Source organism: Nesoenas mayeri, assembly GCF_963082525.1.
Source record: "Nesoenas mayeri genome assembly, chromosome: 17".
NCBI classification, from domain to species: Eukaryota; Metazoa; Chordata; class Aves; order Columbiformes; family Columbidae; genus Nesoenas; species Nesoenas mayeri.
The window spans coordinates 12,674,330-12,699,256 of NC_137565.1; the positions used below are offsets into that span (position 1 = coordinate 12,674,330).

The window sequence follows — 24,927 nt, forward strand, 5'->3', positions numbered from 1 at the left end:
TCCAGTTTGCACCCATTGCCCCTTGTCCTGTCACTGGTTGTCACCAGAAGAGCCTGGCTCCATCCTCCTGACACTGCCCCTTTCCATATTGATCCCCATGAATGAGTCCCCCCTCAGTGTCCTCTTGTCCAGCTCCAGAGCCCCAGCTCCCTCAGCCTTTCCTCACACGGGAGATGCTCCACTCCCTGCAGCATCTTGGTGGCTGCGCTGGACTCTCTGCAGCAGTTCCCTGTCCTGCTGGAACTGAGGGGCCACAGCTGGACACAAGATTCCAGGTGTGGTCTCCCCAGGGCAGAGCAGAGGGGCAGGAGAACCTCTCTGACCTACTGACCACCCCCTTCTAACCCACCCCAGGTACCATTGGCTTCCTGGCCACAAGGGCCCAGTGCTGGCTCATGGTCACCCTGCTGTCCCCAGGACCCCCAGCTCCCTTTCCCCTACGCTGCTCTCTAATAGGTCATTCCCCAACTTACACTGGAACCTGGGGCTGTTCCTGCCCACATTCAAGACTCTACACTTGCCCTTGCTATATTTCATTTCTAAAGGAAGCCACATGGCCTCAGAGATGTGCATATATATATATATATGTATGTATACATATACATATATATATATAATTTTTTAAAAAATAAGGTCTATTGTAGATGCTGTGAATAAACATAAGGAGGCTCCCTCCCCAAAAAAGAGGACAATTTAATTTGGTAGAAAATACAATAACGCAAAAGAAAAATGAGATAAAAGGAATAATGTGCTCCCCCCAAGCTCAGCTTTTCAAAGCTGCTCAGTTAATTTTAATGAGAAGGGATTACTTGGGGCAGCTTTGGCGGTTTCCTCAGGCAGGTCGGGGGGTCCCGGCCGCGCTCCCCACGTCACTCTGCCGGTGCTGCCGGCCCTGCTCCTTGCTCATTTAATTACATGCTTGTTAGGAAAGGCAAAGGAAAATAATTCTGGCAGCGCAAGTGCTGCAGTGGGATGAGGGAAGGGGCTGGGGGACATGGATCCGGTGTGGTTCATGGCAGACAGAGCAAACCGGCCCCAAATCCATGGGGTTTGCAGCGCTGAGATTGTCACAGCAATGAGAAGCGTTTTGGGCTGGGGAGGGGAGAAATGGGGAAAGATGATTTCTTTGTCTGGTGTGGTGAGTAATGTGGGATGGTCACAGCGTCCTGTCCCCTCACTGTGTCCCCATTCCCATCCCTGTCCCGTCCTCATCCCCATCCCCGTATCAATCCCCACCCACATCCAGTCTCATTCCCATGTCCTCCATCTCCATCCCCATTCCCATACTTGTCCTTATCCCTGTTTCTATCTCTATCCCCATCCTTGTCCTCATCCCTCTTCTTGTCTCCTCTCCCCATCCCAATCCCATCTTGTCCACATCTCTATCCCCATCCTCATTCCCATTCCCATCCATACTTCCATCCTTGTCCTCATCCCTGTTTCCATCCCCATCCCTGTCCCTGTCCCTGTCCCCGTCCCTGTCCCCTCCTCTCCCAGCAAGAGCTGCCAGAGGACACCGTGCAGAGCCCAGCGTGGCTGCACCTTGGCAGGGGCCCAGGAGCTCCTCATTTCCCTAAAAGCTTCCCGATAAATTACTCCCGCTCTCGCTCTATAAAAGGCACTTTGGCTCGTGCCGTCACGAAGGGGTCGCAGCTCCTCACCGCCCACCCCAGGGCAGCTGCTGGGGACACTGAGCCCCGTGGGGACACCCCTGCAGCACCCTGGGGGAGCTGGGTACCGTCCCCAGTGCCGTCCTGCTTTGGCGTTTTCCTCCCCGTGCAGCTCGCTGCAAAGAGCCGTTCTCTGCGGGTTCGCCCGTCCCTGGCGGTGATACACACCGTCATTACCGCTCCCGACACCGTGCTGTAAAATACACCCCCATAAAAGCCTGGAATTTACAGGCTCCTGCAAGCACCTGGGAGTTACACGGCTCCATGAACACGACACGCTGCGAGCGACGCCCGGCTTGGCCCCGACGGCCGGAGATCACACCAGCTTTTGCAGGAAAACTCGGTTTTAACTAAACCCCCTCGGCAGCCCCTCTCAGCGCCCCCGGCCAGGCTGGTGCTGGGCAGGGAACGCTCCCGCTCTAGGCTTTCAGGCTTCACTGGGAATTTCTGCATCACGAGCAGCTCGTGCCTTGGGGAGCGAGGAGGAGCGCGGAGGGGCTGCAGCTGCGTTCGTGTTTTACACTGTAATTTTCATTTACGGTTTGGTTCTGCAGCTCGCCCGGGGAGCTGCCTGCTGCTCCAGCCTCCTCAGCCCCAGATGTGCTTCTCCACCAAATTTAAGCTGGATCTGGGGAGCGGGTTTGGAACCATAAAGCTCGTGGGTGTTGAGTAAAGCAAAACCTCCTGGAGCAGCTGCTCCCCCAGGGATGCTCCAAAACACGCACAGGGCGCGGGGCCGGGACGCGGGGCTGGTGAAAGCGGGTCTCCCAACAGCGGTGAGGAGCTGTGGAGTATTTTGATGGCTGATTGCAAAACACACGCTTCTCTGTTGTCCCCAAAACGTCTGCGGGAGAGATGGGAGAAGCTGGTCTTTGATTCGCATCTGCCGGCAGCAGCGGTGGCAGCCGCGGTGTCATTTGGAAGGTGCTGGTGCCTGTGGTCTGGCGGTCACGTCAGGCTCGCACTGAGGCCATTTGTCACCCTGTGAAGCCAGGGGAGCGGTGGGGCCATGGGCTGAGCCCCCCAGCGCCCCCCGGCTCCCCAGCGCTTTCCCCCCGCACTGTGCTGGGGACATGGCAATGCACATCAAAGCGGGTTGGGGACAGCAGCCAGAGCTGCTCCCATGACAGGGGAGCGGAGCCCGGCAGCCTGTGCCCCGACTCCAGAGCATCCTGCAGCCCCTTTGGGGTTTTCCCCGCCCCGTTTGGCCTCCTGCAGCCATGCGAACCCTGCGCCCAGGGAAGAGGAACGCTGATTTGTCCCCAAATCAGTGTCACACGGGTGCTCTTGGTTACCCACACGTGGCAGCTCCTGTCACAGGAGGTGGGGACGAGACCTGGGGCTGAGGCTGCATCCTCTGAGCCCAAGGCCTGGAGGAGCACAGGGCTCAGCAGCGCAACCGCAGAGACACCGCCAAGGGTAAAAACCTTTGACTTGGCTTAAAGCTCAACCAGCCCCAGGCTGAGGCTGGTTCCCCATCACACCCAGCCGTGCTGCGGTCACATCCAGCCCCTGCTCGTGTCACAGCAGCGTCCCAGGACGGAGGGTGCTCGGGCCGGTGGCTCCTGGTGACAATGTGCCCGCAGATCCGTGGCGGGGGCTCTGCCGAGCGCTGCCGCGGTCCAGGCGAGGTTTGGCGAAGGCAGTTGGCTCCTGCCTGCGCTCTTCATGAATCTGGAGCCGCCGCCGCTGCCTGAGGCCAAACTTGAAATGCACTGGCAGGGGGTGCGAGTGTCCTGGATGGACCCGCTGCTGGAGCTGCTCCCCGGCAGGATCCCTCGCGCAGCCCCAGCGCTGCCCTGAAACTGAGCGGCCACTCGCCTGCCTGAGAGAGCTGGGGACCTCGCTCACCGCCCCCTTGTCTGGCGAGGAGGGGGGACTCTCAAACTCTCACTGTGGCGGCCACATTCCTGGGCTCAGCTTGTCTCTGCCTGGGCTGGGCTTGGCCACCATTCAAGCGAGCGCTTACAATTGTCACCCTGGAATTTCATTGGAGAGGGACTTTTTACGATGGCATGTGGTGACAGAACAAGGGGTGATGGCTTTAAACTAAAAGAGGGGAGATTTAGATTAGATATTAGGAAGAAATTGTTGGCCTGAGGGTGGTGAGAGCCTGGCCCAGGTTGGCCAGAGAGGTGGTGGCTGAACCATCCCTGGAGACATCCCAGGCCAGGCTGGACGGGGCTCTGAGCAACCTGAGCTGGTGCAGATGTCCCTGCTCATGGCAGCGGGGGCACTGGGGGAGCTGGGAAGGGCCCTTCAACCCAAACCATTCTATGATTCTATAGCAAAGCTCTCAGGTCCCAGTGCAGTCCCACGCTGAGCAGGGGGGCACGGAGCCCCCTCCTCGCCCCTTCCCTGCACACACGTCTGGCCAGTCCCCCAGCGAGTCTCGGAGCGGTGTGCCCCCCGGCACACGCTGTTTACTTGGTTTCCTGGAGAAGGAGAAACCTTGGAATGTTTTTTCCTCCTTGCTTCTCACCTTCAGCACCGCGGGAGCGGGAGCAGAGGGCTTGCGGGAGCTCCCCGAGCGCTTCATTAGGAGCTCCGGCACCTGAACCGACACAGTTTTACACACTGAATTGAACAGGAGCAAACGTAAGTTGTAAACAACTGGAGGAAATGTTTAAACAGTAATTTTAAAAGCTTGGTTACAGCTTCCATCCCCATTCTGGATCAGCCGCATGGGGCCCAGTGGTGGATTCAATGGAGAGGGGACAGCTCCTGCCCTGGGAAATCTTGCCAGGCAAGAAGTAACATGAGACACGCAGGCTGCAAGGGGGGAAAGTTTTTATTGATATCAAAGTGTATATAAATAATTCTGTCCCTTTGATAAAGCGGGCGAGGAGACGTCCATCTCCAGTGCAGCCTCCGTGGGGTCCCGGCGCCTCAGCCCCACTGCAGGTTGGGGGGGACCGGCCACCCCCCGGGCGGGGGTGCCTGCAGGGACGGGGGCAGGTCCTGCACCGGGGGCCAGCCCGGCGGGTACTGGAAAGGCACTGGTTTCTCCGGCAGAGCACTGGGGAGGTGGGGAGAGGAAGAGATGTCTCAGTCTGCTGGCAAGGCCCTGCTGAGGGGCTGAGCTTCCTCTGCTCACCCCAAAGGAGAGCTGGGGCAGCAGACGGGGCTTTTGGTTCCCAATGAACAGGTATCTTCATACACATCCCCCAAATCCTGCAGCAGGGGTGCTGCGGAACCACCCCCAGCCCATCCTGGCGGTTTTGAAACAGGCTGCCCAGGGCAGTGCTGGAGTCACCATCCCTGGAGGGTTGGACAAACGGACATGAGGTTCTCAGGACATGGGGCAGTGCCAGGGGTGGGGGAACAGGTGGATTTGATGAGCTTGAGGGGCTTTTCCAACCAGAATGATTCTTAGTGCATGCTGCTGAGAAAGAAGGTGGGAGCAGAAAGAGAAGGGGATTGAGGGAGGGCCCAGCCCCTGGTGCCCCATCCCCTCCCAGCCCCGGCTGCTCCGCACTCTCCGCACAGCTGAGCTGGGAGAAGAACAAACAAACGAGCAGATGTTTCATTCCCAGCACTGAATCCCGAGCCAGCTGTGCGCTCCCCAAAGGACAAGGACCCCTCGGAAACGGAGGCAGTGCCAACACAGCGGGGTGTTTGCACTGAAGCACCCTTCAGCCTCCTTCTCCCGCGACAGCCGGGAAACGCTGCTGCTCTGCCCTCTCCCTCCAGTTTACCAGTTGAGGCCACTGCAAACACCACAGCTGACTGAAGAAGTGCAAAAGCAACAAGCATCTCACCTTGTCTCCAGCTGAAGAACGTGCTTGGCCAGGGCAGGTTTAAATTCATGGGAAACACACCTTTTCCATTAATTCCTGAGTGCATGAAACACATTTGTTCTTCAACAGAAGCCCTCGCAGCAGCCTTCCAGCTTCTCAGGCCTCCACCTTCCATCCTGATGAATCTTTTTAATTGTTATGCCAGGAGAAATCTAATCAAACTCCTTTGCATAATGCTCTGGAGAAGCAGCACCCTCCTCTCCCTGCAGGGCTGACGCCGTGGCCCAAAGCCAGATAGAGCCATTGAGAGCAGCGTTTTCATGCACAGTCACCTGGTCACTTGTCCCCTGGGTGGGGACTCTTCAGAGCCGGGGAGCAGGCAGGACTGCTGGGACACACACCAAGAGGGATGTTTTTGGCTCTGTCCAGGCAGGCAGCGGTTTGGTGGGCAGCAGGACGATGCCGCAGGGTGGACCAGCACGGCCATCAACTAACGAGCTGTTCTGCGAGCAGCAAAACTAATCAATAGGGACGATGCTGTCTGGGTACCCTGTTCCCTGGGGTCTCATAAGATACAAGCGCTATCTGAGGTTTACTGACAGCTGGAGCGTTCAGTATGGCTGTACCATGGTGATCCTCCGGTGTCCAGCAAGGGTCAAGAACATTTCCTTTCCAAAGGCGTTAATGGGATTCTCCTCCTCTACCCACTTCCACGTTCATGAAACCTGTGGGATCTCACTCTCTTTGAGGACTCAGCCCCTTTTCTGCAGGAAATCAGGGAGCAGGCTCCATGGCACATTCCCGTGCACCAACGTGATCCGTTTCCTTTGGCAATCAGGTTAAAAATCAATCACGCCCTGGCAGAGCTCCACCGCTAAGAGAACTCCGCAAACTCCGTCCAGCTCAGCCCAGCTCTCCAGAAAGCAACGGCACAGCCTGGCTTTGAAAATACGCATCAGGCGGAGGCTTCCAAATGCAGATTGTCCCTGTGAGCCCAGCCAGGCCGGGAGAGCGGCCGCACGACGATGGGGGGAAGGCAGCGTGGCGACTCTCCATCCATGGGGGTAATTCAGGTGACAGGCAGGAACGGTGTTCGGGTCACTGCCTTGAAGAAAGTGTCACCCCTCAGTGGCCCACACGGCTGCTTTTAGTCCAGCGTGATGGTTTCTTTGCACTGTGGTGTAGCTGGAGATCACCCAAGGCAGAATCTCCACCTGCGATCCCCTGCCAGGTATGAACAGCCCCAGCAGGGCAGAGACAAACTCAGCTGCGCTCACAGCAACAGCCTCCATCGCGCTTTGGGGATCACGCGTCCCAGACCTCCTCCAGCCCAGCTCGAACCTTCCTGCTCGGTGCTGCCAAGGAGAGGTAGAGCTGGGGCTCCAGCATCTCCTTTTGGAGCCCATTGTCCCCGAGAGCACTTTCTCTGCCGGTCTGCACAGACTGATGGTCTTTACTGACACTACCAGCCCCCGGGCAGGTTGTCATCCCAAACAAATTCCCCAAAGTGGTGTTAGACCCTGCCAGAGGTTCTGCTGCATCTCAGGCACCTCAAGGACTGCAGGAGGGAGCTCTCTGTCCTTAGAAGCATTTTCAGGAGGAACACGGACTCCCTAGGCACCAGGGACCTGCCTAAACCTCTTGGTAGATGCAGAGCAACTTCTCTGGCAGCCAAAGAGAAGCTTTGAGTAGCTGGCGTTTGGTTCCAAGAGATGGTTTTTGGGCCTTTGGGGGCAGAGGGGCTGGGCAGACAGCAACAACCCCACAAATCCCACGTCTTGGGGATGTTCGGATGCAGCAGGGACCAAATAGTTATGAATGTCTGGCAACTCCTCTGGCTATCCTCTGGAAGAGATGATCTACCCCAAAATCAAGGGATTCACAGGCAAGAGAAGCAAACTGGGGTGAGTGAAGTGAGCGGGGGGGTAGGAAAGTTACAGCCATCAGCAAGCAGCGGGTGAAGAGCGGCCAGGCTGACGGATGGAGCGGACAGAAAGCAACAAGCCCAGACAAGCACCAGAAGGAAGATCCTGCCCAGGCCAAACACAGAGAGGAGGGGAGCAAATGGAAAAAGAACAAAAGAGAGATTTGGCACCTGCCCAAATGTCATCCAATTAAGCCTGCGGCACAGTCAGGTGAGGAAGGAAACAGCAGGCACCGGCAGGCACCCGAATCCGAATGAATGCTGCGAGGAGGAGCTAATTCCACCCTCTCGCTGGCAGGGACTGGCAGGGATGTGCAGACACAGGGCAGCAGAGGATGGAGGAGCTGTCAACAGATGAGACCAGGCTGCTGCCACTGAGCTCCGGGCATTAGTAACTCAGCACCAACCTTCCAGATACGTCTGTGCACTCTGTGGGGAGCACAGGAGCTCTGCTCCACCTGCCCGCCCCGGGGAAGCAGCCACAGGTGGCAAGGCCCAGCTTGTGCCCCTGCACATCGAATCACAGGGTCATTTTGGTTGGAAAAACCCCTAAAGATCATTGAGTCCAACCATAACCCACCGCCGGCACTGCCCCATGTCCTGAGAACCTCATGTCCGTCTGTCCAGCCCTCCAGGGCTGGTGACTCCAGCACTGCCCCGGGCAGCCTGTTCCAATGCCCCACAGCCCTCTGGGGAAGAAATTGTTCCCACATCCAACCTCAACCTCCCCTGGCGCAACTTGAGGCCGTTTCCTCTGCTCCTGGCGCTTGTTCCTGGGGAGCAGAGCCCGACCCCCCTGGCTCCAAGCTCCTTTCAGGCAGGTCAGAGATCAGAAGGTCTCCCCTCAGCTCCTGTTCTCCAGCTGAACCCCCAGGTCCCTCAGCCGCTCCATCACACTTGTGCTCCAGCCCCTCAGCAGCTCCGTTCCCTTCTCTCAACTCGCTCCAGCACCTCAAGGCCTTTCTTGACATGAGGGAAAACATGTCAAGTGTGCCAGACTGGATCTGTATGTGTATCTGTATCATGTGCCAAGAGCGCAGTGTTGAGAGGCTGAAATGACAGCTCAGGGTCCCATCAGATGGCACCTCTGGTCACCTGCGCCTTCTCCTGCCCCACTCAGACCCCTCTGGTGGGATCCCCAGCATCCCACGGGCCAGAAGAAGATCCAGCCCTCACAGATGCTCCCGGCCATCAGTACCTGTTGCTCTGAGCCATGCTCAGTCTCTTCGCCCTCCTCTCCAGCCAGTCCTCAATGGTGCCAGGCGGGACATCTGCTCCCTCCTGCCGCAGCTCCCTCGATCTCTGCTCCCCTGGTTCAGAGAGAGAAGGCCATCAGACATTTGCGCTGCAGTTCTTTCACTCCATTAAACCCGCTGCTCATTACCCTGCATAGTTTCTTATGGCAGAGAGTTTGCAATTTGCCTGTGGCTGCCCCTCCTGCTCCTCCTCCACTGTCCCCACCTGCCATCTGATGCTTGGCCTCCTCTCTGGTGACAGCTCCAGCCAGCCAGAGCCAGGAACAAGGACCAAGCCAGCGAGTACGGCGGCAGTTTGGGCACTTGAGGGGAGTGTGACATCTCCCCCTGGGGTAGATCATCCTCATCCTCGCCTGAAACAACCTCCACTGGCGCTGAGCCCTGAGCTGTTTCCAAAGACACGTCCACCCAGCTGGCAGGAGGGGACTCTGCCACCTCTGCCCGGCGAGGCAGGAGTGACAGGGACGTCTGTCCGGATCGATGCAGACCTGGCAGGCTGCGGGAGTCTGAGAGGTTCAGAGAGTGCGTACAGCCAGGAGACGGGACTTCAGAGACGCTGTCAGGTCTGGTTAAGGCACACGCTGTGTGATGGATCCCCAGCCCCTGCAGACGGGCGGGAAGATGTCACCTGGCCCCGCTCAGCCGAGGCGCAACACCAGAGCAGAGCATGGCCGAGGGAGAGGAACACGTTCCTGCGTTTTCTCATGGAAGGTCAGAACAAACAAGGCAGTGCCAGCAGAAAACCACTGGTGGCTACCCAGGGGCAGGGCAGCCTCATGTCCTTCCAAGGGTTCAACCTCACACGGGGCAGATGCCCCAGGCCCTGCAGCACATCCTCCCTGGGCAGGAGGGCACAGAGCCGGCGGGGCAGCTCAGTGCTCACCAGTCCCTCCTAGTGGGCAGAAATCCACAGCTGCCCAGTTAGCAAAGCTCCCCGGTGCCCCCGCAGCACCGGTGACAAAGCAGGAAGGGACAGCGGGGAGAACAGGGTCCAGCATGAGTCCTTGACATGGATGACGTGGTTGTGGTCCTGCCAGCACATCAAGCACAGCAGGTGAGGAGATGCTGAGAGCTGCTACATCCCCAGCCCAGTGGAAAGTTCCCACCTAACAGCAAAGAGAATGTGCTACTCTGAAAAATAAACACTGAGATTAATGAAAAGGAAGCCGAGGCAGCTCTGTGTCATTCCGCTTTGTCCTGCTCATCAAAACTTCGGGGACAAGTGGTTTGGGGAACCCTGATCCCATTTAGAGACCAACCCGCTCGCAGAGCCACCCGCAGCCGTGCCCACCAGGAGCCTCCTCCACACCTCCCCGCCATATGTCACACGTTTAAGGAAAATATTATACATTTCCAGACAGGGTGTGAAATTAATATCGCTTGGGCAGAGTGAAGGATCACTTCATCCTCATGGTGGCAACCAATTATTCATCTGCCTGTTGAATATTAATAAGGATGGCAGAAACGCGCTACACAATGAGCAGACGGAGACGGATAATTTGTCATCCGGCCTTTTCATCTGCCGCTGCTGGGAGGGGTGACGATGTGCTTGCTGCCACCACGAAGACAGGCTGCTGTGGTCCTGGTGCCGAGGTGCTGCTCTGCAACCCGCCGATAAGGACACGGCGGGAGATGGGACTGTTGGTGTCTCCTGCAGCTGTTCCCGGGAGCAAAGCCCCGGCAGAGCTGTTTGGGGTCGGAGCAGCAGCCTGGCCAGGTGAGGACACCGGGGAGGCCAGAACCTCTGTGTGGTGAGCCGGGCACTGCTGGGACTCAGGGTACCTGAATTCAGCTCCCAGGTAACCTTGAACCACAACCACCTTATCTCCCTTTGTCACAGGTTTCTCCATCTGGTGAGCCCCTGGGCACATCCCATCTCAACAAGGGGACAAGCACTGGTTGTGAGAGGCTTTAATGAGGCAAGGGAAAAAAAATCAAAAAGGGATATCTCTCTCTTTTCTACCTACCACCGAAATCTCCTTTTCATCCCACTCCATGTCCCAACACAGACTAGACCAAAAACCACCAAAGTCTCTGGTTAGAGCAGGGAACCCCAAGGCCTAAAATACCCACGGAATCCAGCAGCCACAACTCACTGCCTTGTCCAGAAAAGCTTCCTGGCTGCACTGGAACGGCTCCAGACTCACGCTGAGCCTGCAACGTGCCCTTGTGGCTCAATGGTACCTGGGGTGCATGAAGAAGAGTGTGACCAGCAGGTCAAGGGAGGTTCTTCCCCCTCTGCTCTGCACTGGGGAGGCCACATCTGGAGTCTGGGTCCAGTTCTGGGCTCCCCAGTTCAAGAAGAACAAGGAATTACTGGAGAGAGTCCAGTGCAGGGACACAAAGATGCAGAGTGGTCTGGAGCATCTTTGTGATGAGGAGACACTGAGAGAGCTGGGGCTGCTGAGCTGGAGAAGAGAAGCTGAGAGGGATCTGATCAACGTTTATAAACATCTCCAGGGTGGGTGTCAAGAGGATGGCTGTCTGCCTTGACTTCAGCAAGGTTGGAAGCCTGCAGTTCATGGGGTTCCCCAGGGGTCAGTACTGGGTCCAGTCCTGTTCACCCTGTCCATCAGTGACCTGGAAGAACAGACTGAGCCATTTTGCTGATGATACCAACTGGGAGGAAGGCAGCAGCCCAGACCCCTTCCGAGCACACGAGCAGTGGCAGAGAGAGCCGAGGTCGATGGGGCCTGTGACACGAGCAGCTGAAGACGTTAGCAGCCCACGGCACAGCAGCTGGCTGCGAGAGCGCTCCTCCTCGTGCCTGTCGCTAACTTACACCAGCGGCCTACAGCCACCCCCAGCAGCGTCACTTGTACTCTATCAATCCCATGGACATAGTGCAAACACTCGCCCAACCGTGCCCTCGCTGTTCCCTCGCAGCTCGGGCTCGCTGGGGCTCAGCGAAGAGGCTGCCTTATGTCAATACTACCCGCAGAAGTGACGCCGATTAGCGGGGAGCCAATAACTTGAAGCGAGAAGATGGTAATTTGACAGTGACTTTTCCTGACATGACTCTACTTAAAATGACAGCCTGGCAGCGTCTCGCTGATGAATGATGCAGCAGATGCAGAGGGCTAATGCTTTGATGCGGGAACAGCTGGGAATATCCTCCCTCCCTGCTGAAGGTGGGAACTGTTGCTTCTTGATGAGTCTATTCTGTGGGGTGCAGAAATGCTGAAGCTGAACTAGGACACGCTCTGAGCTGTTACGGAACAGCGAATTGTCCAGAAATTTTCCTACTGAACCCACAAGACTAACACAAACAACCGGGTGAATTCCCTGCATCGGAAAGGCTGAGTGCTAAGAATAATGTAATGTTTCCTTTGGCTGTAATAAAAAAGCATCTTTAGCAAAAGGAGCTCACTGACACTACCAATACCACTGAAGAGGGATTCAGGCACAGGTTCAATATTTACACGACAAAGAAGTGCCATCATGGTTTAGCAGTGTTGAGAAAAGTTGAGAAGGGCTTTGCTGTGGTTTAGGACGCAAGCCCACCCCTGGCCATGGGTTAGCGAGCTACGGGATTTCTTCACACCTTTTTCTGTAGCACCTGGATAAGGGGAGACACAGGTGCAATGCAGCCTCACAGCTCCTCTGCTTCTGTGCCCGAGGAGAGCGGAGTTCAGCAGCACTGTGCACCCACCAAGAGACTGACCGCTCTTACCCCGGCACAGGCAGAGCTGCCCATCTCCAGCCCTGGCACACAAAGCTCTGCACAAAACACTGATTCACAGAATCACACAGAATCCCAGAATGTCAGGGGTTGAAGGGACCTGGAAAGCTCATCCAGTGCAATCCCCCCATGGAGCAGGAACACCCAGATGAGGTTACACAGGAAGGTGTCCAGGTGGGTTGGAATGTCTGCACAGAAGGAGACTCCACAACCCCCCTGGGCAGCCTGGGCCAGGCTCTGCCACCCTCACCAGGAAGAAGTTTCTTCTCATATTCAAGCGGAACCTCCTGTGTTCCAGTTTGCACCCATTGCCCCTTGTCCTGTCCCTGGTTGTCACCAGAAGAGCCTGGCTCCATCCTCCTGACACTCCCCCTTTCCATATTGATCCCCAGGAATGAGTCCCCCCTCAGTGTCCTCTTGTCCAGCTCCAGAGCCCCAGCTCCCTCAGCCTTTCCTCACACGGGAGATGCTCCACTCCCTTCAGCATCTTGGTGGCTGCGCTGGACTCTCTGCAGCAGTTCCCTGTCCTGCTGGAACTGAGGGGCCACAACTGGACACAAGATTCCAGGTGTGGTCTCCCCAGGGCAGAGCAGAGGGCTCTGCAGCTTCCAGGGCTGCCAGTTCATCTCAGATCCCCAACCAGCCCAGGCTGCAGACCTGTCAGCAGCTCCCAGACGCTGCGGGTTCCGATGGGAAACCTCCGAAGACACTGACAACCCAGAGAGGCAGCAGGACCCAGATCCTGATCCAACCTGCGCTCCGTCACCTCACCCACAGCGGCTGCGATGCCTCATAGCACAAAAACACCAGGGCCGGGTGCTAAAGCACATGGGGACATTGACGGAGTGGCCTGACAGACAGGCGTGCTGGTTTAAATGGAAGTGAGCTAATTTTCTTTGTGCAGTTAGAAACCTTTTTCCTAGCTGGCACAGTCCTTGTTTCAACTTAGTGTGAGAACAAGAGATAAAACCCCAGCACAGAGTTAATGTTTTTAATTGCTCTGGTCTGAGACCCGTAAGAGGGAAGCACAGAGGAAGGGGGATGGATGGGGCAGAGCTTGACTGATATCCAGACTGACCAGTGAGAATATTCCAGCCCATTAGTGTCATCCTTCAGATTTAAGGCAAGTCGAGATCTTCTGTTTTTCTCTTTTTCTTCTCTGTCCTTGTTGGAGCTGGGACACAGGCCTGTTCAGGACTCTCTTTAGTCTGGCCTTTTACTGTTTTTCAGAGGCTGCTGGGCCGTTCTGCCTTTTTCGCTTTTCTCAGCTGATCGGACTAAGTGCTGCTGCCTGGGACTGGCTGCTCGGTGCAGGCAGAGTTCATGAGGAATTGCATTGAGTATCTTTTATTTTATATCCTATTTCTATTACATTTATATATATTTACTAGTAGTGTATTAGCTGTCACAGCTCTAGCTCTGCCCCAGTCTCACTGTCTGCGACACAGGTGCTTTGGTACCCCCAGGAGTGGTGACATGTCCCCAGGACACACTGAACGCCGGTGTGGCTTTTGGTCCTTCCATCCATGCCACTGCGTTACAGGCTGCGCCTCTTCTCCAGCACGTCCTGCTGAGCTCGCCCCTCCTGAAATCCCACCTAGCTCCCTGCAGGCTCGGCAGATGAGAATCACAGAATAATTTCAGTCGGAAGAGACCCTCAGGATCATCGAGTCCAACCATAACCTGACTCTAGCATTAAACCATGTTCCTAAGAACCTTGTCTAAATGCCTTTTAAACCCCTCCAGGGATGGTGACTCCAGCACTGCCCTGGGCAGCCTGTTCCAATGCCCCACAGCCCTTTGGGGAAGAAATTGTTCCCACATCCAACCTCAACCTCCCCTGGCGCAACTTGAGGCCGTTTCCTCTGCTCCTGGCGCTTGTTCCTGGGGAGCAGAGCCCGACCCCCCTGGCTCCAAGCTCCTTTCAGGCAGTTCAGAGATCAGAAGGTCTCCCCTCAGCTCCTGTTCTCCAGCTGAACCTCCAGGTCCCTCAGCCGCTCCATCACACTTGTGCTCCAGCCCCTCACCAGCTTTGTCACCTCCTCTGCACTCTCTCTAGTACCTCAATGTCCTTCTTATGATGAGGGGCCCAAAACTGACCCCAGGATTTGAGGTGAGGCCTCACCAGCACTAAGATTTCGAGGTCTATGTGATGCTCAGCTCCACTTGGCTCACTCGGGATTTCCAAGGAGCAACACCATGAGAGAGGCAAGCAGGATTTAACTCCACAACTAGGCAGTGCAGCCAAGGACAAGGCACCCTGCCGGCCCTTGGCCATCACTCCTTGAAGCCTAATTGTTTAATTTAATGTTTGACTTGGTAAGACAAATGCAAGGTTTCCAGGTAATCTCCCAGGAATCAGCTCTTTCGCTAGCCAATTCCCCACTTATGCCTGACCCATTTGACAGAAGTCAATATTCAATAACAAGCGTAATTGGCAAAGAAACCCGCTCAAGCGCGGACGAGCTTGCCAGCCTGTCCCCGCGGCTCCGCGCTGCTCCAAAGAGCTTCCACTACCCTGCAATAAACGGCTTTCAATGACGGAAACAGGCTCCTGCGAACAGGCTGCTGTCCTCTGCCACCTCTCGGGAGCCCGGCACATAAACCCCGCAGCACAGAAGGGTCGGGAGAGGTTCTGCGCTAGGAGTGAGGAAGAGGAGTGTGACCGCCAGCCGGCACTGCCGCCGCCAGAAGGACGAGCTGGGGAGCTCAGCTCCGCGCAGCCCAACCAGATGGGTTTTATTGACTGTCAGCGTGGCTCAGCGATTGACTCACAGAGCTCGGGGACTCATGGACTGACTCAGCAACGGCGAGGACTGGAATAGCTCTGGAGTGGTGCCTTCCTCCCACTCCTCAGAGCTCCGCCCGCCCAAACCCAACCCTCCGGAGGCCAGGACGGAGTCTCTACCCCACGCACACCCCAAATCTCATATGCATCTATGTACACACACACTTTCAACACTTAAGCCTGGCTTAGCCAGACTATTGGCAAAACAGCTGGTGTGGGTGCAAGAGCTGCTCCGAATTTGGGCTGTGTCCGGAAAAGCATTGCAGCAGGTTGATCCTTCCTCTCTGCTCTGTCCGGGTGCTGTGTCCACTGCCGGGCTCCCCAGTGCCACAGAGACAGGGACATACTGGAGGGAGGCCAGCACAGGCAAGAGACAACGGGCACAAACCAAAATACAGGGATTTCCATTTAAATATTAAAAGAAAAATATGCATTTGTATTGCAAAAGTGGTCAAACACCAGAACAGGTTGCCCACAGGCGTTGTAGAGTCTCTACCCTGGAAGATATTCCAAACACAACCAGACATGGTCCTGAGCAGCCTGCTTGGGTTTACCCGGCTCTGAGCAAGGCTGGGCTGGGACTGGATGATCTCCAGCGGAGACCTCAACCCCTCCCTAAGCAAAGAAACCTATAGGGAAAAGAGAGCTGCCGCCTCTCTTAGGGCAAGGAGGTGCTATTTCCAGAATGAAAAAGTTCCAAAGTGCTCCAGAGAGTCACAGCAGGGGAGCAGCCGCCCCTTATCCTCTGCCCAAACTTCAGTTCCACCCAAGGCCATGTGAGAAGGGGCCATTTCTGGATTCAGGACCCCTGTCCTCTCCTCAGGATAACCCAGCTGACAGCAGGCAAGCTCTTCCCAGGAGTGGAACCAGCAGAGCCTGGGTAATGTCAGAGAGGTGGGGGGAAATCAAAGCCATAAATTTAAGGGGAAGTGATGTACCAGTGCCCTCTGCTGCTGACAGTTTTTATTCCCTGACTGAACAAAACCCCGAGGGCTCAGAGAGCCCTCTCTGCTTCAGACACTGCTCAGCAGTGACAGCATTGCTCAGCTCCAGGTTTGTGTCTGTGCCAGGCGATCAAGAGCAGAAAGCATCTGAGAACTGGCAGCACTCCAGCCACGCTACAGGCTCAGGAGCCGGGCAGGAGGGATCCACGAGCAGCACAGGACCACAGCCTCTCGCTGCACAACCCCTCATGTGCCCCTGCACAGCCCATGCTCCCCCTGCTCAGACACCCTCGTCCTTTTTTGAGGACTCACCCTTCACCTGGGCGCTCAGCTTCTCCAGGTCCTGCTCTGTCATGTGCGAGAATCTGCAGCTGGATCCGAAATCACACTGGCCTGGAAAGAAAGCCAGAGAGCCCCGTGAGAGCCACGAACACGAGGTGCTCCCTTGTACATGTGCATGCAAACCCAAGATCACCATGCCCACATGCTGGACACAAAGCTCCCTCCACCACAAACACGCATCCCAGGGCTCTCCAGAACAGCCCTGGGCTGGCTCACGAAGGAGCTGCTGGAGCTCAGGCCATTATTTCTACCTCAGAAGAACTCACCTGTTAGCAGAAACTTCCGACAAGGTTTCTTAGTTTGCTCCTCTTGCAGGATAGCGGCAGCATCTGAAAGAGATAAAGGACAGACCACAGAACAGGTTAAAGATCTCTTGCACAGCTATAGCCCATCACATCATGGTCCCAAATAGGCCAGTTGACTAGCGGGAGGCCAAGAACTTAAGCCACTGATGAATTGACGGTTAACAGTCCCTATTTGCACCCCTGGCTTCAGCTTTTCACCAGCTTGCAGATATCACCTTCTTTGCTTTCTGCTTCATGCTTTCTCCCCATCCCAGTTGGGGAAAAGCAGTGCAACAGAAAAGCAAGGACTCTGCAGCACTTAGACCAGGCAGAGGCACAGAGCTCCCAGAGAAGCTGGACACTACCGAAATGGTCCTTCTGGTCCACCTCCTGGAGATGTCCTGGGGAAAGCCAGCTCAGACATGGCAGCTCCTGTGGAAGAACCGGCACTGGCTGATGCCAGGTCAGAGAGTCCGGAGACAAGAGGAGATGAACCCCCTCATCAGGGACGGGATGAGGAATTTTGTCCGTTAGAGGGAAATCAAAGGTTGCAGCCTGGTGAGAAGTGCTGGGTGACCTGTCACACCAGCACTGACCCAGAGAGAACGGGGCTGGGGCTGTTGGCCCCGACACTGAGAGCCTTTCCAACTCCCCTGTTGGGTTCAGCAGGGAGCAGAGTCACCCAGAGCTCTGCAGAGCCAGGACAGAACACAGCCCACAACTTCCGACCCTCAGGAACCAGAATGAAGCTGAGGAACACACAGGCAATGCTGTCACAATTAGTTTAACCCAAATTAAGCCTTTGCTATGGCCAAAATATACAGTCCTGCTCTCAGGACTCTGGACACATATTCCCACCATATTTTTTGGGCCAGTTGACCACGAGTCACCAATGTCCCCCTGTGGCCAAGAGGCCAATGGTACCTGGGATGTGTGAGGAAGAGTGTGACCAGCAGGTCAAGGGAGGTTCTTCCCCCTCTGCTCTGCCCTAGGGAGGCCACATCTGGAGTCTGTGTCCAGTTTTGGGCTCCTCAGCTCAAGAAGGACAAGGAATTCCTGGAGAGAGTCCAGTGCAGGGACACAAAGATGCTGAGGGGTCTGGAGCATCTTTGTGATGAGGAGACACTGAGAGAGCTGGGGCTGCTGAGCTGGAGAAGAGAAGCTGAGAGGGATGTGATCAATGGATCAATATCTCAGGGTGGGTGTCAGAGGATGGACCAGACTCTGTTCATGGTGCCCAACGCCAGGGTGAGGGGCAACGGGCACAGACTGAAACACAGGAGGCTCCATGTGAACATGAGCAGAAACTTGTTTGCTGGGAGGTGCCAGAGCCTGGCCCAGGCTGCCCAGAGCGGGTGTGGAGTCTCCCGCTCTGAGACATTCAAACCCCCTGGGATCCTGTGTGATCTGCTCTGTGACCCTGCGTGAGCAGGGCTGGGCTGGGATCTGCAGAGCTCCTGCAGCACAACCAGCCTGGGGTTATTCTGTGGTACTAAACCACATGTAACTGTGTGGTGAGCCAGGTCAGAGCTCTGAGCTGGGTGAGAAGGCACCTGCTGAACAGGCAGAGGACACAGGACATTCCTCCAGCACATCCTAACACAGCCTCCAGCCCAGAACTCCAGACCCTCCTCTGCCAAAGCCCCAGAACATCCAGCCCTCCTCCTCTGCTCCTTGGCTGGGGCAGGTTTGAACATTTAGGGACATGGTTTAGCGCTAGATTTGAGTTATGGTTGGACTTGATGATCTTAAGGGTCTCTTCCAACCAAAAGGATTCTATGACTCTGTAGCATGCTTTGCGCTGCTTCCGCAATCCTCCCACCCTTCTGGGATCTCCAGCCAAGCGGTCACATCCTCAGCCTTTCTCATGGCCACCCTCAGAACCCAGCGCAGGGCACCGCGGCCAACAAGGGTGCACGGTCCGTTTTCTCCATCGGCACACACACACACCCCCCCATTTCCATGCTCCTCGCAAGTCAGAAATCAACTCTGGTTTGCAGAAGCCATTAACTCACCTTCAGAAACCCCAACTCACTTTGTTCTCTCGGCTCTCCTGTCTCAGATTTGCCCGTGATGCCAAGAGAGCTTTATATCCCACTCCTGTCCTCAGAAACAACCTCCCTATCTCTTCCACCTCATTTCAAGTCCCAGCTGACGTCTGCAGCTTCCCCTTCCCACATCCAGACACACGAGGGTTTTGCCTCTGAGACCGCTCAACAGCAACACCATCAAGTCCACAATTTAGCGGCACAGACAATCTGAATACAAATCATCAGTGCAGATTTATTTTATCTATTCCCAATGCCCCCAGATCTCATCCATCAGCCCCCAGGCCCAGAAAGGGAGCGGCGGACGGTCGGTCGGACCCACCTCGGAATAAGTCGTACCAGGCTCTCTTGGCCCTGAGATGCTGCACTCCGTTGAGGTGTTTCTTCCTGTTGTGAAGGTTATCCTGGAAGGACCTGTCACAGTAGTCGCAGAAGTATCTTTTCCCCATCTCTCTTCTGGCAGAGCAGCATCAGCGCAGCCTGGGAACCATCAGCCAGCTCCTCGGCGCCCGGCGACGGACGATCCGAGATTTACAGCGCCTGCTTCCAAAGGAGGGGAACTCAAATCATTTAGGGCTGGCAGACAGAGGAAGAGGCGAGACCCAACAGTAAATATTCTTGTCCATCAGGGACTGGCAAGGCAGTGTCTGCTGCATATACATGGGGGAGACAGCTCGGATCTCCGTTTATCTCTGTTACCCAAAGCAACGACAGCTCTGCTGAAAGAAATTTCCTTCCCTGAGCTCAGAGCACCCAAAACAGAGACCGTAGAGAGCCAGCAGCTGCCAGCACCACTGGAGATGAAGCAGAAACCATCCAACGTTCAAACAGAAGGAATCAGAGGTCACAGCCTCCACCTGGGGCCCCAGGACTTCGACTGGAAGCACGGGGCTCCCCGAGCTGCCATGCAACAGGAAGGAAATTCCCCCATGTCCATCTCTACAAGGTAAGGAAGAAACTCAGGAGCTCCTCAAAGATGCTAAACCAGCTGCTCTCACCTGTACTGCACGTAGGAAGCTGCATCGCAAACCTTGAAGGACACGTCGCTTCATTCAGTTCATCTATTCACTGCTGTGCATCAAGGACTGCCCTCCTCATCCTCATCCTCATCCTCATCCTCCCCAGTCTGTGGCAGTGAGATGTGTCACCACCACTGAACACACTACTTGCAAAAACTAAAACACAACAGCCTTACAGGCAGGAAAAAACAACCCCCAGCTCCACAGCCACTGAAATCAGCCTGGAGGTGCCAAATCCTTCTTCCCCAGGGCAGAGTGGCTTCTCACACAAGTATTTGTGGTCCGGAGGCTCTGTTGTGGGGGGCTCGAGAAGGACCAGGACAGAATTCAGGCGCTTGCACCTGCGCTGGGCATGGAGTAGCTCCCGGTAGGGCAGATGGGGTGTGTGGTTACGTGCAGTGCTGTCCCCACCTCGCTGGAGCTGGAAGTTCTCTCCCGAGCGGTGTAAAGGTGCCTGATAAACACTGAAGATGGATGCACTGGGAGATAAACTCCTCAAGCATTTCTCCAGTTTTTGACACCTTGACAGCCAAATGCGTTTAAAAAATGGCACAGAGACCAGCGCAAGAAATCAAGACTTTTATAAATAAAGCAGGGTCAGAATCAATCACGGCCTCCCTAATGATTCCTCGGAATCGGCAGGGAGAACAACAGCAACACGCGATCCCTCAGAGCCGAGCATGCTGAGCTCAGCCCTCCTGCCATCCATCCCTCCATCCATCCATCCCTCCATCCATCTATCCATCCACCCATCCCTCCATCCATCCCTCACGAGCAGCTGTGCCAAACTCCCTTCCTTCCCGATCTCCCGAGAAACGCTGCTTCAAAACCAAATCCCTGCAAACCTTACAGGCCTCACACCGCAGGTTCAGACGTTATCCCCTCCCTCCACATCCAGCTGCCTTCAATGGAAACATTTCCTCATTCTGCTTTTTTTGAGTCGGCTTGCAGACATTCGCACTGAAAGTAAAAACATTCCGAGACTCAACTTCGTTTGAAATCTCTTCATTTTAAGGTATTTTCATAGAGTCATAGAATCATTTTGGTTGGAAGAGACCCTCAGGATCATTGAGTCCAACCATAACCCAACTCTAGCACTAAAGCCATGTCTCTGAGAACCTTGTCTATGAGCCTTTTAAACCCCTCCAGGGATGGTGACTCCAGCACTGCCCTGGGCAGCCTGTTCCAATGCCCAACAGCCCCTTTCGAGACGAGTTTTTTCCTAATATCCAACCCAATTTTTCCTAATATCCCATTTTTTCCTAATATCCAATCTAAACCTCCCCCTCCCCTTCCTCCTTCCCCAGGTGAATCCCCTCATTGACAGGCAGTGATCAGCCATCTCTCCCCAACGTGACCACAAGCTGCATCTCCCACAAACACCACCAGCTCCAGCTACTGCTCAGGAGGCAAACTCAGCTCTGCAGGGCTTGAGGTCTGAAATTGTCCCTCTCCAGCCCACAAAACCAACCCCAAGTGCTGCTTAATGAACATTAAGCCGTAGTTTTCTGGCATCCTTCACTAGCTCACCCCGGGGTTTTGCGGCCGGCTCTGCTGTGGTGGGGCTGCAGGGATCCCCAGGGAACACTCGTACCCGGCGTCTGACCCACCGGCGGGCCCTGCTGCGGCTTTTCACTACGGAACAACATCCCCTTTCTGCATCTTATGCCGCTGCCTCCCAAAGTTTCTGGTGACATAAAAGCTTCTCGTTGCAGCCGCCGGCTCCTGCGCCTCCATCTCTGCAGAAGGGCTGCTGGGAACGGGGAACACGAATGAGATTCCATAGCGGCCCCACACGCGTCCGCACAGCTCTCCATGGGAATTCTGCCCGCAGAAGCCCTTTGAAATCATCTCTCGAACTTTGCCTTTCATCACCCCACCGGCAATAACTGCAGAAGCTCCTTCCCCCTCCCTCCCCAACACCAAAAAGCTCCTACAGATTCCAGGCAGCCCCAAGGTGCCGGCTCCCAAATTCTCCCAGCAATTCCCATCACAGGGGACGAACGCAATTAAAAAAGGCAATGAGAGGAGCATCAGATTCTCCCAGAGATCGCCCCCTCCAAAGATTACACTGAAGATTTATTTCCATCTCTTTAAGAATTCAATTGCGTGGATTATCTTGGCTGGATTCTGACAACTCTGCGGCGCTTTGCGCTGCACTGGTACGGAGGAATAAAAGCCACTTCTGAGCGGCGCTGGATAACCTATTTCCATCCTCCCAAAAGGCTCCAACAGTAAACAAAGAGCATTATTCAGCTGCAAACAGAGATGTTTTCTAATTAAATCCATCCTAGTCATTATGAAATACAGTAAATGTAGCTGCGCTATAAAGAACTGCTTCAGCTTGGCCATTTCCTCTTAACATCTCTAGACCCTAATTTGCAATTGAATTCAGGCGAGCAGACCCCTGGACCCACGGGCAGCCAGAAATGGTTTCAGGCGGGTTTTGTACCAGCTTAAAAGTCTTTCTGCATAAATCCAACTACAAAACAAAACGAAACAAAAGCCAGGGCTTTGTCTATATCTTGATGCTGAAAAGTATTAACAAAAAACCTCCTCTGCTTCGAGCCTCTCGGAGCGATGTTTTACAAGAAATAGCACATTCTGGGGCACGCGCAGGTGTCTGGCTCATCCAGCCGAGGTGTTTGGTTGAACTCCAGGCAAGATCTCCCGTGCACCAGCCCCTTTCCCTTCTCGAATTGCTGCCAAACGCTGCCCATCGCACTCTGCAGGCCACACGTTTTATTTAGGACTCCCCGGGGGTCCTTCCACTGGTTTCCCTGGGCTGTGGCCAGAGGGAAGGTGACCCAGAAACCAGCACACGACGGGTTGTTGTCGAGGTGTGGGTGTTTTCCCCTGAGAACCATCGCTGGGCCTTGACCCCGATTTCCTGCTGCCTCCAGCCCAGACCTGGGGCCATTTCAGCCACTTTGGATACCCTGATGTGAACTTCATTAAATCCAAATGTCAAGATTATGATATTCAGCTGCCAATTTAAACGCGTTCATATCTCTACGGGAACACGCCAAAAGCCGGCTGTTTGTCAGCACCCTCAAGACAGACAGACAGATGCTGATTTCCATGACGCCCTGTGTAAATCCAGAGCCTCCAGCTTGGTTCAGGATTAAGATCAACCTGAGCGCCACAAACCCACCCCAGCTGCAGCAGTTTATGGGCTACTGGGGAGATTTGTCTTAGAGACAAACCCGAGCAGTTAATATTGAAAAATAATAATAATAATAGAGTTTTTCAAAGGGAGAACACGATGCAGAGGGCACAGGAATATGTCAGGCACCTTCTAGGCTCTGTCCAGGCTGCCAGCACACGCCCAACCCCAGAAACCCCACGGTAGCTGCATGCAGGGAATCAAACATAAATAAATTAAGAGAAATGACTGTGCAGCCAGACCGTGCACTCCTTCTGAGCAGGCGAGACAGATGACAAAGTGAGTGTCACTTGAGAATCTGTTCTGAAATTTAATGTAGATGCTGGTTTACAATGACCATGCGGTGGGATGACTTCAAGATTCCCCTGCCCTGTCATCTGTTCTCCCTTTCTCAATCCAAAATGTCTGTCACTCCCATCAGTGCTGGAGCCACCCTGGGACCCCTCTGGCCTCACTATGGTTAAATAGAAAGAAAAACACAAAGAGAAGGTGGTAAACGGGAATGTTTCTGCTTCACTTATAGAATCACAGATGGTTTGTGTTGGAGGGACCTTCCCAGCTCCCCAGTGCCCAACTTCCATGAGCAGGGACATCTGCACCAGCTCAGGTTGCTCAGAGCCCCGTCCAGCCTGGCCTGGGATGTCTCCAGGGATGGTTCAGCCACCACCTCTCTGGCCAACCTGGGCCAGGCTCTCACCACCTTCAGGGCAACAATTTCTTCCTCATGTCCAGCCTGAATCTCCCTCTTTTAGTTTAAAACCATCACCCCTTGTCCTATCACAACAGGTCCTGCTCAAAAGTCTGTCCTCATCTTTCTTATGGGCCCCTTTTAAGTCCGGAAAGACCGCAATAAGGTCTCCCAGGAGTTTCTCTTCTCCAGCTGAACAGCCCAGCTCTCCCATGTGTTCTGCCACAAGGGCCATGTTGGGCTCATCGTGAGGTCCCTGGAGCTGCCACTAAAGCGTCCTCTGCCTTTTATGGCCCACAACACTCACCTCCTGCCCAGAGCACAACAGTGACACTCACTGCCCTGCATGAAAACACCCCAACTGCCCCCAACCTCCCCGAGGGGAGAGCAGGGGAGGACAAAACCCTCCTTCTTCTCTGCTTCACCCTCCGCAGGTCACCCTGGCAGGGGGGCTCCTGCCCCAACAAGGCCCCTGTGGCTCCACAGCCAGGGCCCCTCCTTCCCTCACCTGCATTTGCTGAAGCTGAAACAAGGCCTTGTGCCCGGGGCTGCGCCAGCTGTGTGGATTTAACCTCAAAAAAAGCAGAAAATAATGACTCATGTACCCAGTGGAAGCTGCTTAAGCACACAGGGCACAAAGAGAGAGAGTGGGGATTCAACCCATGGACCCAGCAGAGAATCACAGAAACATTTTGGTTGGAAAAGCCCCTCAAGATCATTGAGTCCAACCATTACCCACCCCCGGCACTGCCCCATGTCCTGAGAACCTCATGTCCATCTGTCCAGCCCTCCAGGGATGGTGACTCCAGCACTGCCCTGGGCAGCCTGTTCCAATGCCCCACAGCCCTTTGGGGAAGAAATTGTTCTCACATCCAACCTCAACCTCCCCTGGCGCAACTTGAGGCCGTTTCCTCTGCTCCTGGCGCTTGTTCCTGGGGAGCAGAGCCCGACCCCCCTGGCTCCAAGCTCCTTTCAGGCAGTTCAGAGATCAGAAGGTCTCCCCTCAGCTCCTGTTCTCCAGCTGAACCCCCAGGTCCCTCAGCTGCTCCATCACACTTGTGCTCCAGCCCCTCACCAGCTCCGTTCCCTTCTCTCCACTCGCTCCAGCACCTCAAGGCCTTTCTTGGCGTGAGGGGCCCAGAACTGCCCCAGGATTGGCGGTTTGTCCTCCCCAGGTCCCAGCACAGGGACGGTCGCTGCCCTGGGCCCGCTGGCCGCACTGTTCCCGGCAGCAGCCGGGTGTCCCTGTCCCTGTCCCTGTCACACCGGCCCGTGTCCGGCCCGTCCCGCACTCACCGCGGGTCCGCGCTCCGCCGGCAGCGCCGCCTCCATCCCCCGGCAGCCCCCGCGCCGCCCGTGCCGCGGCCGCGCATGCG

The 24,927-nt window shown here is 55.4% G+C and overlaps 1 protein-coding gene across 6 annotated transcripts; it reads right to left on the reverse strand.

Annotated features, from left to right (window-relative positions):
• Positions 1-4,473: 4,473 nt before the first annotated feature.
• On the reverse strand, positions 4,474-24,912 carry ZMAT5 (zinc finger matrin-type 5). 6 transcript variants are annotated; one of them, XM_080355581.1, is made up of 6 exons: positions 24,848-24,912; positions 19,001-19,218; positions 16,613-16,675; positions 16,317-16,397; positions 8,533-8,644; positions 4,474-4,689 (listed from the first exon to the last, which is right to left on the reverse strand). In XM_080355581.1, the coding sequence occupies exons 2-6, from the start codon at positions 19,125-19,127 to the stop codon at positions 4,560-4,562; spliced, it is 513 nt and encodes a 170-aa protein (XP_080211707.1). In that variant the 5' UTR covers positions 19,128-19,218; positions 24,848-24,912; the 3' UTR covers positions 4,474-4,559. The 6 variants fall into 6 exon arrangements, with proteins under 6 accessions (XP_080211707.1, XP_080211710.1, XP_080211708.1 ...); XM_080355584.1 differs by having other exon boundaries at positions 19,001-19,221; positions 24,848-24,898; XM_080355582.1 differs by lacking the exon at positions 24,848-24,912 and adding an exon at positions 20,548-20,637 and having other exon boundaries at positions 19,001-19,221.
• Between the last annotated feature and the right edge of the window lie 15 nt (positions 24,913-24,927).

Excerpts from the sequence above, each read along its gene's own strand:
- ZMAT5 (XM_080355581.1), bottom strand. The coding sequence starts at position 19,127 with ATGGGGAAAAGATACTTCTGCGACTACTGTGACAGGTCCTTCCAGGAT. Across the intron at positions 16,676-19,000 it reads CTGGTACGACTTATTCCGAG|ATGCTGCCGCTATCCTGCAA; the intron begins GTGGGTCCGACC and ends TATCTCTTTCAG. Across the intron at positions 8,645-16,316 it reads GCTGAGCGCCCAGGTGAAGG|GGGAGCAGAGATCGAGGGAG; the intron begins GTGAGTCCTCAA and ends TCTCTGAACCAG.